Source organism: Anomaloglossus baeobatrachus, chromosome 6 (assembly GCF_048569485.1).
Source record: "Anomaloglossus baeobatrachus isolate aAnoBae1 chromosome 6, aAnoBae1.hap1, whole genome shotgun sequence".
NCBI lineage: Eukaryota > Metazoa > Chordata > Amphibia > Anura > Aromobatidae > Anomaloglossus > Anomaloglossus baeobatrachus.
The window spans coordinates 299,464,495-299,483,633 of NC_134358.1; the positions used below are offsets into that span (position 1 = coordinate 299,464,495).

Genomic DNA, 19,139 nt, shown 5'->3' on the forward strand with positions numbered 1-19,139 from the left:
GCTGCGGGGAATGAGGGTGCCGCGCTGCAGCGGGTCATCGGCGGCACGAGCAGGCTGTAACAGCCTGCCGTGACCACGTGGGCCCGCTCATTACATATGCACGCCCATCCTCCCGCCCATCTTCTCTCAGCGAAATCGGCGCTGACAGGTGGGCGGGGTGATGGTCGGGGGGGGGAGCGTGCATAATTAGCAGCCGGCCGTGATCACCCCAGGCAACTACAGCCTGGAGTGATCATGTGCGGCTGTATTCACTGCCCCCCGTGCATCATTATCAGCGCGGGGTGCAGTGAATCAGTGTACTCACCCGTCACCATGTGTGGAGCCGCCCCCCTGCAGCATCGCGTCTTCCTGTCTGTGCCGGCGGTCAGCTGATCTGGACACTAGCGGCGCGCACCGCGATGACGTCATCGCTGTGCGCGCCGCTAGTATCCACCAGAATAGATCAGCTTACCGCCGGCACAGACAGGAAGACGCGATGCTGCAGACACCGGTGACTGCTCCACACACGGTGACGGCTCCACACAGCGGCGCTGCAGCTGAGACAGAGATCGTGCTTCAGGGAGTGAGGAAGGGTAAGTATAAACGTTTATTTTTTTTTCCTGTGCCACAGGATACACGCCATTTACCAGGATAGGGGCATTTCATGAGCAGGATGGATGGGGGCATTTCATGAGCAGGATGGATGGGGGCATTTCATGAGCAGGATGGATGGGGGCATTTCATGAGCAGGATGGATGGGGGCATTTCATGAGCAGGATGGATGGGGGCATATCTTGAGCAGGATGGATGGGGGCATATCATGAGCAGGATGGATGGGGGTATATCATGAGCAGGATGGATGGGGGCATTTCATGAGCAGGATGGATGGGGGCATATCATGAGCAGGATGGATGGGGGCATATCATGAGCAGGATGGATGGGGGCATATCATGAGCAGGATGGATGGGGGTATATCATGAGCAGGATGGATGGGGGGTATATTATTAGCAGGATGGGGGGTATATGAGCAGGATCATATACAAGGCAGGAGGATCCTTATCAGAATGGGGTACCTTAGTAGAGAATTTGGGGACATTACCCCCATAACAGTGTCAGCAGCAGATCCTCGCCCCATAACAGTGTGTCATGACCATATTTTTTGGTTAAAATTTTATTTTCCTATTTTCCTCCTCTAAATCCAGGGTGCCTCTTATGGTCAGGTGCGTCTTATAGTCCGAAAAATACGGTAATCAATTACAGGAGCATTTACAGTTTTCTATGTAACAGAATTGTGATGTATCCATAAAAATCAGATGCTACACTGTGACTCCATATGGCATCTGATTCTTCTTCATACCCAACTGATTTCAGAGTCGAATTGCAGCATGCTGCGATTTTCTTATGACGCCGAATCGTTCTGAAAAAAAGAAATCGTTCATCTGCACTGCCTCACTGAATAACGTTGGTCCGAGGGCAATCCCTTATTTTATCGGTTTGTGCTTTTCTGATTCATTCAGTGGCGTGAGCGACCCCTAAGAGTTTCAAACTCTGTCAGTGGGCTGACTAATGGATTCCAAGTTTATTAATTTTGCAGCCAGTAAGAGACCAATGCAAAAGATATACTGTAGAAGCTCATATGGGGAAACATTTTATTTTAGCCACCATTGCATGCATTTAAGTAAGAAAAAAAAAAAAACTACAATCCCTTTAACTTTGGCTTATATTTGCCTACTGTGGAATCAAGATTTACCCCTTACATACTATTGACGTGTTTTTTATTATTTGCTATGGGAAATTTGATTTTCTGGGAGTAGTCACCAGTATAACATTTTCCCAATATGACTGAATTTTAAATTCTCAGTTTTGTTTTTTTTTTGTTTCTTATAACAAACACTGGATTGTTCCTCAGCGCAGAACTGTACTATTGTACTGTTGACATGTGGAATGTACTGTCGGCGTAAGATGATATTGTTCCTGTTAAGCTCCAGACAGTTGACGATACCACTGTAAATGATGGGGGTAACAGTTATGTCCTAAAGCCATAGCAAATGTTTTTGTCCTGGTGCTTCATACTGAATCATAACATAAGGGCATAGACATTTTTCATTACTAAGGAATTTCTGCTCTTGCTTGTAGACTTGTCGGCTGTTGAGACATGTTTCGGGCACAGAACCTTTGGAAATCACATGTATTCATGCAGAAGATACGTTTCAGGTGACTGGTCCTCAGGTATGGAAAGCTATGAAATCCTGTTACATAGGGAAATAAAGAGCAAGCAAACGGTTAATATAAGGGGACACTGTAGTCATTTACTAAGCGCAAAAGAAAATGTAATTAAGAAGACTCAAGAAGGTAAAACATCTTTGTTTATGCGGCAACCCGACTTTAAACAATGACAGAATTTACAAACGGATAATTACGGATTTTACTAGCGAGAGTCACTGCCAAAGTGTATCTCTCCCTAGCTGAAGTACTTTAATGAGAAAAAACATGTAACTGGAGCCCAGGAGCTGGCACGCTGCAAATGGTGCTGGAACATAATGTGGCCTGGCCTGGAGGGAAAGTAGACAGCTTTATTAACTCCATCAGATTATTTTCTGCCTTATGGAGGCAATAATGTGAAGCCTTTAGTGCTACCTGAGATTTCTTAGAATTGCTTCTTACCAGAAGACACAGGTCGCTGTCTTCACCCTCACAAAACCTGGCCGTACAGGACTAGATATGGCAGCACAATCATGTTTCCTTTTTTGATTTAATTGTCACTCTTCTTTATCCTTATAAAGGTTATTTATAGTGATGAGCGAGCACTACCATGCTCGGGTGCTCAGTAATAATCTGTTGGATGCTCGGATCGGTACCTGAGTATAATGGAAGACAATGGGGAACTCTAGCATTTTTCCAGAAAAATGTTTTAGTTGCCCATTGTCTTCTCTTATACTCGACTACTCAAGTCATGCCCATTTTAGCATCCAATTGCTCATTTCAAGTACCGCGCATGGTAGTGTCCGCTCATCACTAATAACATACCTACCTTTACATACAGTGATGGAAACAACTTCATATGTTAGCGGTGCTGATCATTAATGATTTTCTTATTTTAGTGCAATATCTGGTCAAAATTTTGCTATAAATGAAAAGCAGCACTATAGGTCTCAACTTCCACTAGCCCACTTTAAAGGGGTGCTTCACTACCGTCACAGCGCAGCATCTCCCAGGCGCTCCTTCACTGCAGAGCGCTGCAAGCAGGAGCGATGCTGGGCTGTGATGAGCAGTGGAACACCGCCCACAGCCCAGTCACTCAGGAAGACTGGGGCCGCCTTGGTGATGTTGGGTCAACTGGAAGTTGACGTGACATCACCGGATCACAGAGCCCAGGGGGCACTTCATGGGGATGAGCGAACCGCAATAGCGCCGCTCAGAGGCAGAATTGGCTGCACAAGGTAATTAGAAAAAGCCTTCCCTATCAGTAGTACACAGATGTGGTCACTATTGCAGAGTAGTGAACCACCTCTTTCATGGCGATCTGTTTCTCCACCCCCAATTTGTGACCCATTAATTACTAATTAATTAATTACTGGCTAAGGTGATATTGTACATTTTTTTGTTATTCCCATAATTTACCCATATAGGGGTTTTTTTGTTTGTTTTTTTGTTTTTTTTTAAAATATTGTGTTATTTATTACTTAGTACATGACTTGTGCACATCATATCTTTTTTTCTAACTATTGTAGCTTATATTACTTGTCACATGTGTTTGCTACATTATAATATATAGAATCTTGTGGGGGTGTTTGATGGTCATTCTTAAAGCTGGCATTGGTTTAAATCGTCTACTGCTCATCTATATGTGCAATAACCATTTTTTTCTGCTTGCTACATATTTGGTTTGTGCCTAGAGTTAGAGAGCACCCCAGCAACTTTATTCAACTGCTGCCATTCTGCTTATGCAAAATGAAAACTGAGGCAACATTTTTGCTTGAATGTAGCTTCCACCAAAATTTACAACATATATTTACAACAAATTTCTTGCATATACCTACAAACTATAAAAAGTGACAGAATAGTTTTATTTTTTTACCTCACCAGATTTTCTAATTTTCAGATTGTGTCAGCAGCAGAAACGTTAGCTCTTCATCCAACCAGTAAGATTGCTAAAGAAAACTTGGATGTGTTCTGTGAAGCCTGGGAGTCTCAACTGAGTGATATGTCCATATTAGTGCGGGAAATTAATGATGTGTTCGAGGGACGACGAGGTAAAAAAATACTGACTGTCTATAAATGTGCAATGATTTAACTCTCCAGGGGACTGCTTACTTTACTTATCTTGGCTCTAGTAACTTATTTTCCTTGGGACCAATTGTTTTGTTGCTGGAAGTTAAAGAAGTAAATGATATTTTACTTGACTTTTGCTCTACTAAACTAGCAATATGAATTTGCCAATTTCTTGCATAAGCAAGCATGAAAATGCCAAAATGAGTAGGTAGTCTTTATGATCATTAATTTTATTTATTTTTTTATTTTTTAACTTTAGTTATAAGGTTTCTGGTCTTTGTACTTGATTGTTAGAAGGGTCAGTTTACAATAAGTGGATCACAGAAGTGGCCCACTGCCACCCACATCTGTGTCTGACAGCTGTAGCTGGAGCAGAGATCTAACCACGGTTGTCAACCATTTAGATGCTGCTGAGTATTGACTAACATGACAGAAGTTGGAGGTGTTTGTCATGACACTCTACTCTGCTACACCCTTTTCCCCCACACTGACTGCACTGAGTTGAATGATGGAGGTGTATACAATGACACTCAGCCCTGCTCTGTGTTATTATTGTATGCAGTAGTTTTACACAGGAGAGCTGTCAGCCATTACACATCTTACAGAAGAAAAGCTGATCATATATAGGGGGTGTGTTTTTGTTTTTTCGTTTTTTTTTCCCTTCTGCATGAAGCTCCCAAAGAAGAATCTCTTCTAACGCCCACTAGGACTTATGGCAAATTATAGGCTAAACCTTACAAGTTAATATACCAATACATTCACTCTAACATGTATTTGTGGTCTGGTTACTGAACCTGGTATTACTCGGGGCACTGTTATATTCCTTCCAGGAAGCAGTGTGTCTGCCTGGCAGAGCAGTCCCTGTGAGACGCTCACAAGCCCACCCTCCAATCCATTACACTGCTTAGCGGTTACATTTTCCACTTTGAGGTCTATTGCAAAATGTACTGTGGTCTTTAAGAGATGATTGACTATCAAAAAAGTATTTAAAAAGCACCATCACATCCTAAAAAGAAGAGCCCACAGGAATAGTCTGGCTGCAAACTGCACGTTCACACAAAGGATTTTCTGAACTTTATTTATTATGCTGCAGAGAGAACACACTTTATGTTCTGCAAATGTCATAACATACACTTTACTATTTAACACAGCATTAAATATTTATACAGTTGGAATTTTTGACGCTTCCCATGGAATAGAATACAATGCAAAACTTCCCTTGTCTGTGTTTTTCAGGTTATTTTTTACTTGTTACATAACTGGCCGGTCTGGTGATGCATTTTACACTAGTATTCAATTTTCACATGAATCAGCACGGACTATTATTTCTATGCTAACTGCCTCTGATAGTACCATTAATGCATCATCTAACTAATGCTGCCCTATATCCTTAGACTTGGAGATCACTGTTACAGGAACTCTTTATGCATCACATTTATATAAACACAGATAAGGGTACTTTCACACTTGAAACCTAACACAGATAAGGGTACTTTCACACTTGCGTTGTTTTCCTTCAGTTGCTTCCCATAGACTTGTATGGACGACGGATTGTGAGTGAAGTAACTGCGTTGCTTCCGCTGGGCAACGCTGCGTTGCTTCCGCTGGGCGCAAGGAACGCAGCATGTAACTTTTTTGAGCAGCGTAATCCGTAGGACTTCGCTGCGCATACTCTCTATGGCTCCCTGCACACGTAACCAGGGTACACATCGGGTTACTAAACAATGCGCTTTGCCTAGTTACCCGATATTTACCCTGGCTACGGGTGCAAGGAGCCAGCGTTAAGCGGTGTACGCTGGTAACCAAGGTAAATATCGGGTAACCAAGCAAAGTGCTTTGCTTAGTTACCCGATATTTACCCTGGCTACGTGTGCAGGGAGCCCGACACTTCCCCGCTCGGCTCCGCATGTACACACACACTCCCGCAGTCCGCATGTACACACACACACACACACACACACACACACACTCACCTACCTGTCCCCACCCAGCCATGCAGTCCCCACGGCACTGATGTCCTCAGCGCCATGGCCCCTTTCGGCTCCACCCACCCTGCACTCCGCCCCCCCGCACACATTCTCGGCGGCCAAATGATCAGCTGATCACCTGGCGGCCGGCTGCTGTGAGCGATCAGCTGATCACCCGGCGACCGGCTGCTGTGAGCAATCAGCTGATCGTTCACAATAGTCTGCCGCCGGTAAAACTGTAAAGAAGGGAAGAAAAAAAAAAAGGTTCTGTTGTTTTGTACGATCCTTTGCATCCGTTGTGCCACTAGATACAACACATCCGTTGCATCCATCACACAACGCAATGCAACGGATGCCGTTCAACGCAAGTGTGAAAGTAGCCTAACCCTTTATTTTAATGCCCGTTTAGCAGCCATACCTCTCAAGATATTTTTACCGGGCATTGAAATTAATCTTATTTTGAGTTATTTCCCCGACTTTACTTACTAGATATGTACCAGAGGATAAGTTGTGCAGTTATATGTATGTATGTGTGTGTGTGTGTGTTTTTGTTTTTTTCCTGCAAACTTTTCTTCATTTAGTTTAATTCAACATGCCTCCAATATACAGAAAATGTGTGGCTTCCTCTTCCAACCGTTAGGGTGGTGCCAGGAGACCATTGCAGCCGGTCAGTGGCCACTAATTGGCCGTATCAGTCATATTGTGTCCTAGCTGGATGAACAGGCCAATAGAAAAAAAATATTGTAGTTTCTTTTATAGAAATGGTGATGAGAACACACAGATTTGGTTAAAGGTGAGCGAATTGCATCCTGCCTGCCAGCATCACTGGATACCCATTTGATTTCGCCTACTTTCACACTTCTGTTTTTTTTAATCAGTAACAATCTGTTTTGTGACAAATGGGTCGCAGTTTGTTGTAAAACTGATGCAACGGATCCGTGAGAGAGAGATTTTTAGCAGGAATTTACATATCTGAGCATGCTCAGATGCTAAAAGACGGATCCATCGCCGAAATCCGTCATTTACCGGATCCCGAAGGATTCCGTCGCCCATAGGCTTCCATTTTAACACATGACAGACGCCAACGCATCCGTTGCTGTCAGTTTTTTCGCTGCACACAAAAAACGTTACATTCGTCATTAATACAAGTCTATGGGAAAAAACTGAATCCTGTAAAATATTTTGTAGGATTCAGTTTTTTTCTCAAAGCGACGGATCGTGACTGAGGGAAAAAGACGGAAGTGTGAAAGCAGCCTGACACACCCTCTTCGTTGTGGCATGACACACACATGACGTCATGCCAGGTCGGCTGATGCACAGTAGTGATTTGGCCGCATGGACCAGGGTCCTGCAAATTTATTCACTCACCTACAGATATGTATGGATTGGAGCGAGCACTACCATTCTTGGGTGCTGGCTACTCGTACCGAGAAGTTAATGCTGGGATGAATGCAACTCGAGCACCCAAGTATAATGGAAATCAATAGGGATCTTGAGCATTTCCCAAAAAATGCTCCAGTCCCCCTTTGACTTTTATTATACTTGGGTATTCAAGTCGCGCCCATCAAAGCATGAAATGCTCATTACAAGTCCCAAGCATCTGAGCATGGTAGTGCTCGCTCATCACCAATAACAGACATTTGAAATACCTCATATGCAACAAACATAATTTAGAAGACCAGGTTATACCAATTACTTATATGCTTGATTTGCTTCTTACATAAGTGATGCTGGAAATATTAGGTTATGTGCTTTACACCCCTATTTGTCGCTTTGGTGTTTGGTCTTGCTCATTACCAGAGGAACCATCAGAATTTGCCTAGCTGTGTACAGCTGAAGAAACCATTTTAATCCCATTATCTAACATCTCATGTTTAATATTTAATGGATTTTAGGTTATTTTATTGCAAGAAAATACGACCAGTCTAATTTAAATAAATATACATGACTGCCAGCGCAATCACTTCACATGAAGTATTTCAAACCCATGATTATTTTTCACATAGAATTATGTTCTCGAACTTGACTGCAATTATTTTGAAGAGAGTAAATTATTCTCCCATTTTCACATCTCGCTGCATAGGCAAACGGAGTGAGAAAATATAAATTAGGACTGCAACTAATTCAGCACTTAGCTGGTGTCTGAGCAGTTCTGTACGTCATTCCTTCTCGTGAGTAAATACCTGTGCTTGACGGTCTCATACGACTCTTAGGTGCCCGCTGTATGTCTTGGGAGTAATTCCGCACAACTGGAACAACTGCTTGGAAAGAGAATTGCTCATTTGGTAGCACAGAATGGATGGAAGCCAACTTCCAAATTAGACATTGCAGATATTGTCAGGTGCCGCACTTTAGCAAACCTATATTGCTAGTTAAGGTAACAGGGAACACTTGGGAAAACGTACTGTACTATACCATTACATTACAGCATTGACCCATTTTACACAGAACACAACAGAAAGCTTGCATCTACAGCACAGAAGGGGAGACTTATCAAACCAAATGCGCTAAAAGCTGTCTTGTATTTATTTTTTTGAAATGCCCTAATATTTGTGTTTCAGCACTTTCTGCTATTTTCTTGATGAGTTGGTGTGATTAGTAATAAGGGCTGTGACCTAACCTGTGACATCAGGCGGCACATTGAGCCAACATTGGGGCATATATTTCTTGCACAAAGTAAATCAACTAAAAGGTGGCGTAAACGTAGACTTAACAATCTAAAATATGTCTAATTTATCAGAGTATTAACCACTTGGATAAAGCTGGCACATTTTAAGGTTGTCCGCTACATTAGCATTAATGACTCAATAGGGTGGGTGTGATACCCGACATCCTTGCCAATCAGCTGTTGTGTTGGTAGCGGGCAGAACTGCACAATTATAGAGCCACACACCACGTCTTTATCTACTTTATAGTGGCCGCTGCCAGGATCTGCACATTTGCCCCCTATTCAAATCTATAGGGAGCAGATGTGCAGCACCATACCTCAGCCGTTATACAGTAGTGGAAGCTGTGCAGCTCTGTAATTGTGCAGTTCTGCTTTCTGCTGATTTGCAGTGCTACCGGGTGTCACACCCCCACCCATTAGACCTTAATGAAATATCCTAAGGATAGGCTATCAATGGTAACATAATGGACAACCTCTTTAAGTATTAGGTTGTGTTCCCACTAGGTTTTGTTTGTTAGGACTCTTTTGGAGAGCATAACATAAACTTGTTTGGATGGGTTTTATTTTTTTTAATCTGTCATCAGTTTGCGTCCTTTCTGTCTGCTATTCATTTTTCCATTTTATTGGATGACGAGGAAAAAAAAAGGCAGGTGGATGGACACTTAAGGTTTTTATTTTGGAGGGGGGGTTCCAACATTCAAGTCTTTTGGACACTGGTTGTAATCTGTTTTGTCATCCATTTTGGATGAGTTTTTAAGCACTGCTCATAGCCAGCAGAGGAGTTCAGAAACACCTGTAATAAAACTGTTTCCAAACCAATGTTCATACAAATGGATATAAAAAGGTAACCTAAGTTTGTTTGGTATCCAACTTTGGATATTGCCAATATTTTTTCTCCAGGATCTATTAGAAATTGATCTCCAAATGTGTACATAGCCTTAGACATTATGGATGAATATGCCCCATTGTCTTGGATGGTTAGAATGTCAGTATGTTAGGCTTTTGCGAAATAGTGTGGGTGTGAATATGTCACAGCAGCAGAACTATGAGGGTAATTAACATTCATGTGTCTTTTTATTTTGGCAGGAGACAAGCGTGCGTATCTTTCTCTACCAAGACCAGGGGTAAGTTATTTGATACTGTTGATTATTGCTTAATATTTTATTAGTGTCTCCATCTGTATTAACATAGGCTATGTAACATAATACTCATTCGCGTCATACAGTTTGCCATACAGTTAATGACAAACACATCACATACAAATAATACATAAGTAGAGCTTCTGTAAATTATATATCAGTAATAATTCCTAGTATGATAGAGCATACTATCTGTACAGCTTGGAGATATACCCCATGTTCAAAGTCCAATTAAACCAGAAAACAGCATTTTTTTTTTTTGTAGTGCAGCTATATTATTGCCATTACAGTATAGCTGGTATTAAAGAAATGGCTGATGTGAAATTTTTATGTTAGTCTAGGTTAATTCCATCTGTCTCAAACAATGAAGTTTTACTTTATCCACTACATAACTTTGACTCCTGAAGTTACGACTGCAGTGGCCCACAGTGAACCTGAGATCTGGGCTCCTGAGACCCAAGAACTGAGCTGTGCAGCCCTTTCCTAAATGGACCAGATGTGCGCGTGCGTGATTTCCACTCTATTGTCTAATGGGACTGATGGAAATAGTTGAGCAGTCTACTCGGCAGTACTCTACACAATGATTTAAGCTGAGGCCAAGCATACGCACCTCTGCTCTATCTATTACAAGGCTGCATAGATCTGTGCACAAGATTTCAGATCTCCGATCTTGGGATCACTGGAGGGTCTCAACGGTCAGAACCTCAGCGATCAGCAGTTTATCCAATATCCTTTTTTTTTTTTCTTTCTTTAAGGGAATACCCCTATAATATGGATTCCTTAATGCAGATTAGATTTACAATGAAGCATGTGGCTTTAATGTGCCTTTATTCCTATTTGAGGGCAGCGGTGATAGATCAGTGACCAAGAACTACTGTCCCATGTCTCACATTGCAGAGTCTCATGTGATGCAGCTTTCTGCTAAGTTTATTTTAATGTCAGCTCCTACAAACTGAAACTGCATCACAGGATAAACTGGAGATTCGGCATGCAGCACTCAGTTTATATACACAGTGTGGGTCTGGGGAATTGTATAACTCTGTACCTATATCACTGCTGCTCTTATATATAGCAGGAATTTGGTCTACAGCTGCACAGGGGACCTATAGAACAGGGGTCTCAGACTCTGCTGGGTGTATGGGCCGCACATAGAAAAAAATTATTTGGGGGATCACATTCTTTTCAGGACAAAGTGACCTTTTTATTGGTACCATATTTTTTTTCTATACACCTTTTGGATCGTTGTTTTGAACATTTTTCGCTTGGTTACTTTAACATATGTCCACTTTTTTGTTTTAAATATTAAAAAAATTGATGGTAAAAAACAATTTCAAGCTTTAGTTTGAATTTTTTTTTACATTTATCCACTTTTTGTGAGTAACATAGTTTTACAATTCGCACCATATGGTAATATTGGCCAACATCTTGTAGTAATAATCCCATCCTGGTCCTCATCTTTAAGTAATGTTCCTCATCCTGTTCCCCTCCTTGTACTAATGTGCACCATACTGGTCCTCTTTCAGTAGTAATGTGCCTATCCTTATCTCCGTCCTGTAGTAGTGTGTCCATCTTTGTCCCCATCCTGTAGTAATGTGCCCATCCTTGTCTCTTCTTGTAATAATGTGCCCATCCTTCTCCCCATCCTGAAGTAATATGCACATCCTGTAGTAATGGGGCCCATCCTTGTCTCCATCATGTAGAAATTTGCTCCTTTCTTGTCTTCATCCTGTAGTAATGTACCCATTCTTGTCCCCATCCCGTAGTAATGTGCCCATCCTTGTCTCCATCCTGTAGTAATGTTTCCATCCTGTAGTAATGTTTCCATCCTGTAGTAATGTTTCCATCCTGTAGTAATGTTTCCATCCTGTAGTAATGTCCCCATCCTGTAATAATGTCCCCATCCTGTAGTAATGTCCCCATGCCTGTAGTAATGACCCCATCTTTGCCTCCATTCTGTTGTAATGTGCCTATCTTTGTCTCCATTCTTTAGTAATGCACCTATCCTTGTCTCCATCCTGTTGTAATGTGCCCATCCTTATCAACATCCTGTAGTAATGTCCCCATCCTTATCTCCATCCTGTTGTAATGTGCCCCATCCTTGTGCCCTTCCTGTAGAAATTCTAGCAATCCTGGTCCCCTATTGTGCCACACACACACCTACACTATTCTTCTCACCTGTCCTCCGTTCCCTCGGAGTCCTCTTCCCAGGTTCCTGCGATCTGCAGGCCATGCCCCCCTTATCTAACGCAGCAGGTGCAGGGCCACAGCTTTCAAAGCTTTATTTCAGATGAACATTTTGTTGGCATTGCGCAGGGTCAAGCTCTCTCTCTGCACAACTATTCCATTGGCAACCGACGGTCAATCAGAGGCAAGCAGCTGACGTCATATGCATCAGCTGCTTGCTTCTGATTGACCGTCGGCTGCCAATGGAATAGTTATGTAGAGAGCTTGACTCTGCACGCAGTGCCGGCAAAACGATCATCTGAAATTAAGCGCTCACGGCTGCGGCCCCTGCACCCACTGCGATCATTACTGGGTCCTTGTGCCTGTGGACCGAGTGTTTGAGACCCCTGCTATAGAAGAACAAGTTCTGGGTGGCAAGAAGCCTGATAGCTGTAAGGAGGGAATCGATAAGTGATATCATAAAAGGAAGACCTTCTATCTACACAGCAGAGCATGACAAATCTGCCTTTAATGAAATGGTTTAATGTGGATGCAAATGAGTAACAATAGTGCAAATTATACAGATAGAATATTGCTACTTTAACCGCTTCCTGACAATCTATAGACGTATGGTACATGTTGGCTGGAGTGTGGCGAGGAGCTCAGTCCACACAATACCTGTTGGATGCTGACTGTGTTATACAGCCAGCATCTGCCTACTAAGCTCCCATCATTCCTTTTGTCAACTATGGGCTCCTTCTATATCTCGCCCCTAGGATTCTACCCAGCATTCGGAGACTGTAGTAGCTGTAGCTGTAGTACCCAGCGCTGCCCGGGATAGTATCAAAGCCTTTCTCCCACTCTCACCACCAAATTCATATTAACTGACACACAAGCGGTCTTATACTAAAATGTCCTTCATTGCCTATAGAAACGAATCAGAGATGCTATTTATAACCTGTAGCAAAATAGAAGCAGAGCTGTTATTGGTTGCTATAGGCCACCTGATGAATATTCAGTCTAACTGTCAAAACAGTAAATATATTACTTCACACGTCCAAACAGTAAGTAAGCATTTTTGGGCAGATAACTGTAAAGCGTGGGATTAAAATGTCCCCTCAAAACATACAGGTGCATCTTAATAAATTAGAACATCATCAGAAAGTTAATTTATTTCAGTAATTCAATATAAAACGGGAAACACATATAGTCATTACACACAGAGTGATCTATTTCAAGTGTTTATTTCTGTTAATGTTGATGATTATGGCTTACAGCAAATGAAAACCCAAAAGTCATTATCTCAGAAAATTAGAATATTGTATAAGACAAACTGAAAAAAAATGATTTTAAACTCCGAAATTTTGGGCTACAGAGTATGTACAGTAAATGCACACAATACTTGGATGGGGGTTCCTTGGCATGAATTACTCCATCAATTTGGTGTGGCATGGAGGTGATCAGCCTGTGGCACAGTTGTTTTGATAGCAGCTTTCAGCTTGTCTACATTGTTGGGTCAGGTGTCTCTCATCTTCCTCTTGACAATACCCCAATCAAGCACACAGTGATACTGTGGTTATTAAACCAGGTATTGGTACTTTTGTCAGTGTGGACAGGTGCCAAGTCCTGCTGGAAAATTAAATTTCAATGTCCAGAAAGCTTGTCGGCAGAGGGAAGCATGAAGTGCTCTAAAAATTTCCTTGTAGACGGCTGCACAGACTTTGATCTTGATAAAACACAGTGGACATACACCAGCAGATAACTTGTCTCCCCAAACACTCACTGATTGTGGAAACTTCACACTAGACCTCAAGCATCTTGGATTGTGGCCTCTCTACTCTTCCTCCAGACTCTGAGACCTTGATTTCTAAATGAAATTCAAAATTTACTTTCATCTGAAAACACCTTGGACCACTGAGCAACAGTCCAGTTCTTTTTCTCCTTGGCCCAGGTAAGCCTCTTCCTGCGTTGTCTATGGGTCCTGAGTGGGTTGACACAAGGAATGTGACAGTTGTACCGCATGTCCTGGATACGTCTGTGTGTGGTGGCTCTTGAAGCACTGACTCCAGCAGCAGTCCTCTCCTTGTGAATCTTCCCAATTTTTGAGTGGCCTTTTCTTAACAATCCTATCAAGGCTGCGGTTATCCAGGTTGTTTGTGCACCTTTTTCTACCACACATTTTCCTTCCACTCAACTTTCCATTAATATGCTTGGATACAGCACTCTGTGAACAGCCAACTTCTTTAGCAATGAAATGACCTTTTGTGGCTTTCCCTCCTTGTGGAGTGTCAGTGTCTGCCTTCTGGACATCTGTCAAGTCAGCAGTCTTCCCCATGATTATGTAGTCTACTGAACCAGCCTAAGGGACCATTTTAAACACTTAGGAAGCCTTTGCAGGTGTTTTGTGGTAATTATTCCAATTTTCTGACATAATGACTTTTGGGTTTTCATTGGCTGTAAGCCATAATCATTAACAGAAATAAACACTCTTTGTAATGACTATATAATATGTGCGTTTCCCTTTTTGTATTTAATTTGTGATTGTAAATGCGACTGTGTAGATTCCTTTAGCAGACATACACACATACATACACTCATCTTTATACTGTATATTACAAATACTGCAATACAATCTGTGAGACCTCGCAGGCAGGGTCCTCTCTCCTCCTGTACCAGTCTGTGCGTTGTATTGTTCATAATTATTGTACTTGTTTTTATTTTCATAATTATTGTACTTGTTTTTATTATCTATACCCCTTTTCACATGTAAACGTCATGGAATAAATGGTGCTATAATAATAAACAACAAAAATAATTATAAAATTGTATTGCACTTTTTTAGAGCAAGAGATTGGATAATTGCAGGTTCAAATTACTTAAAGAAACTGAAAAGAAAAAAAAATTCACAAAAAACCCTAAAAATTTAAATCACCACCCTTTCTTGTTAAAAAATAAAGCGCTTAAAAAAATAAATAACAATTGGTAATCCTGCATCGATAAAAATCCAACGTATCAAAATATAAAGTTAATTGACCATTATGGTAAACGTCATAAAGAAAAAACCTTCCAGAATTAACATATGTTACCTCATCTCCATAAAAATGCAATAAAAAGAGAGCAAAATGGTATCAATACAAAAATCAGCTTAATAAATAAAATTCCTTTCATAGCTCAGTCGACCGAAAAATATAAAAGGAACAGGTATTGACGAACATAGATGGAAGCCAAACTTTTTTTTTTTTTTTAGTTTACAATTTTTTTTTGTCACCACTAAATTAAGAAACACAAAAAATTAACTTCTATGAGTTTGTAATCATATTGATCTTGAGAACCATTTCTCCAATACAATGAACAAGGTAACAATAATGCCTAAGAAACATATTTTTCTCAATTCACTACAGTTGGATTTTTTCCCCCCATTTTCCATTATATTATATGATAAAAATGAATGTTATCCGGATTATGTTGTCTCTGGCTGGATCATTAAAGGACATTTTTTGAAAGTTCTCTAGACTAGAGTGTCAGGAGAAATCATGCCTGGCTGCAATCATGAATGCAGGTTTTCTGATTCATCTGTCGTTAGAGCGCCATCAATCAGGTGACAGTTTCCTTTAAATTAGGCCAGGTACACATATCCGGCTTTTCGCCGGTTTGATGGATGCGGTGCACGCCAGTACAGTGAATACAGTACACTGGCAGCGCAACAAGCGCCGGTCACATGCTGTCATGTGACCGGAGCATGTGACCCGGAAGTTGCGGCGCTGCCACTGTACTGTATCATACTGTACTGGCGTGCGCCGCATCCGTCAAACCGGCGAAAAGACGGATATGTGTACCTGGCCTTATAAAACAATGTCTACCTGCAGCCACCACTAGGGGGAGATTACGAAAGATTAATTTCTACACCTCCATTTGTACTCCGTAATGAACCTGCTTCATTTAGTGCTTATGCACCATCTAGTGGTGAATTGTAATATTTAAAAGGTTTTTTTTTTTTTTACAAGTTCTTTTTGGGTGGGTTTCCTGTCATGTGTATTTGGATAGTGAAGCAATGCTTTGCCCTATGTGAAAGGATTAGAACAAATAAAAAGCTCTTTCTTAGGTGTGAAAGTAAGCAGCAGGTTCGGAGCTCTGTAACAGAAAAACATAACCTCAACCTCTATGAGATGAAACTGATCTGCACCGAATGTGTGGGTTTCCTTTTGCATATAAATAGACTAATCAATAACTGGCTGTAGATGGCTCTTCTCCCTGGCAAAGACTGGTACCAGTCTCTAAGGACAGCCATGTTGTACCACTGCGTTGGCATAGTGCCTGTTCATATACTAGGCATTAGAACAAAGCACTGGTTAGTAGCACACTGGGTGTGAGGTTCTGATTGCTACATGCCACTGTTAGGGCAATGATTTTTTCCCCATGTTTAATGCCACTGACATGACTAAAATATATTTTTTTCCAATCATCTTTTTCCTTTGAGTTATGTTATCTGTGATGAGCAATGCTATTTTCTGAATATTGCTTTCAAGCACTAGCGAGCAGTTAATCACGTGAATGTTAGAAGAACATGTTGACTTTAGGCAGATGAATATTCTGCTTTCTGCTTCTGGAAGCAGATTTGCTTGTCTTCTGATGGTGAAAAATGTGTGTACTGCAACAACATTCGATGTTGATTAGTAGTGTTAGCCGGGCCATCTGGAAACACGTGCATTTGTCAGCTCTGATTACTGCATATTAATCCTTGCCAAGAGGAAGGCTGATAACAAGACGCAACGGAAATGAAATACTACTTGTAGCTATGAAATCCTGTGCCCATTCATCACAAGTATGATCACTTGAAGGCTTTAGTACTAGTGTGCGGAATGAATGCAGCAATGGCTGTGGGATTTTATTTATTGCATAGCCTGTAGTTTAGCATAGCATCCGTTCCTTGCAGTGTACAAATCAAATCATTTTGTTTTCTTGTTTTTTTTTTTTTATTTACAGTACTTCTTTCCAATTAGTGTTGCCTCTGTAGTGTCACCAGGTTGAAAGTTGGTACCAAAATGTTTACTAAGGGGGCAAAGGTAGTGTGGATATTCAAAAACTTGTACAATGTCCCAGTACTGTACCCACATATATAGCCACTTATTCCCTGGTGCTGCCTTTCTTTGTAATTTGTACATCCCGCATATATTTAGGATCTTGTGTCTCGGGAGATGTGACGTTGCTGAAAGACTTTGTCGGTTTATCTGTAGCAGATGAGTTTTTACATATCGTGTAGAAGGAATCTGATTTGCAGTTTCATGGCGTATGTCGTCCGCACTTTGTACTATTTTGCTCTGTGTGTCTAAACAGATCAAATTGTTTTGATGTATGAAACGGATTTATGCCATGTAATAAAGGGAGATGGTTTGAGTACTGCAGACTCCTGTGACAGGCAAATCATCCTGATTCACCGTACACCCCAGCAGCGCCAGTCGAGCCCATCACTATCATTAATTCATTGTGCTCCAAGGAATTACTGCCCTATTTATCAATCACACAACATTAGTGATGTGGAGAAAATCCCTGTCAGATATTTCCAGAACATAAAATCCATGGCTTGTACTGCATGCGGCAAGGGATATCCGCCGCTCACCCTGAAGAACATGCTCTGCTTTCAGCACAGTACTTTCCGAGACACACATCGCATTACAAGCAATATTCAAGAGGCCATTAACTTTTATGGAAAAGTCTGACGCAGTGGCCACGGTTTAATATCCATTTTAGACTCTGTTCCTAAAAGCTAGAATTCCTTATCCTATTATTTCTTTTCTTTTTTTTTCCCCTTCATTTTAAGGTTTGATTTGGTTGATCGTGAAATTCTAAATTCAAGGCGAGACAGCGCAGGTGTGACACAATTATGGTGCAATCGATGTGGTCAAAAAATGTGCTGTTCGCACATGGAGATATTTCATTAACAACATGCTTACAGTGCGGTTTATATTACTGCATGACCCAAATTTAATAAGGTTTAATCAATGCTCATTCCCTATGGTGATGGCCATGCTAAACAAGATCCCTTCAGAAAAACTCTACCTTTGTTTGTTTAGACAACATTCAGCCAGCTTGCATGTTTTTTACTACGTAAGCTGCGTCATGACCATGTCACAATTGTGCTGTCTGGCCTACTTTTCGCACATGTAGAATCGCTGCATTTTTTCTGTATTTTTTTTAAGTAGGTGTCCGCATCAAAATTTGCAATAGCAATTTGCTCTGATTATTTTTGTTGTTGTTTTTTTTGTCTGTTTTTTACCCAAACACTGGGTTTCCACACTTAGAATCACAATTTTGTTTTCCACGTGGATTTCTTTTTTTTTCAAACTCCCTATAGAAGTATAAATACATGTGTGGTCAATATAAAGGACCGGCACATGACTTATTCCTTCCAAAGACAATAGTAAGGACCAGGGTGCATTCACTTTGAGTGGAAGAAAAGCGATTCCGGCAGCTAAATAGGAAAGGGTTCTTTACAGTTAGAGTAGTCAGACTGTGGAATGCCCTAACACAAGAGAGTAGAAATATCAGATACTATAACAGCTTTTAAAAAAGGATTGGATGATTTTTCTCAGTACACAAAACATTGTTGGTTATAATTGACTCTGACAAAATGTATAATTGGTGGAGGAAGGGTGAACTAGATGGACCCTTGTCTTTTTTTCAACCTATGTAACTAGATGTAAGTCTACTGGGGGAAAAACGCACCATTTTACAACATCTTTAAATACATAATGGGCATGAATTTTCATGGAATCACATCCACTTTCCTTAGACTGTTAGTCTGTGTGCACATGTTGCATTTTTGTTGTTTTCCCTGTGTAAGTCGCGTGCAGGGTGGGCTCACCCAATATACAGAAACACCACGCACTAAGAAAACGACTCTAGGCAGTTGGATTGATGAATGATTGCTTTACTTTACAAAAACAGAAAGGA

General features: G+C 41.2%; 1 protein-coding gene across 1 annotated transcript in view; it reads left to right on the forward strand.

The window, feature by feature from the left end:
- Window positions 1–19,139, forward strand: part of CTNNAL1 (catenin alpha like 1) — a 321,643-nt gene that overhangs the window by 262,657 nt on the left and 39,847 nt on the right. Inside the window, exons 10-12 of the mRNA XM_075314887.1 lie at window positions 2,116–2,208; window positions 4,082–4,232; window positions 9,973–10,010. Of these exons, the coding sequence (XP_075171002.1) occupies window positions 2,116–2,208; window positions 4,082–4,232; window positions 9,973–10,010 (282 nt within the window). The remainder of the gene's footprint in view (window positions 1–2,115; window positions 2,209–4,081; window positions 4,233–9,972; window positions 10,011–19,139) is intronic.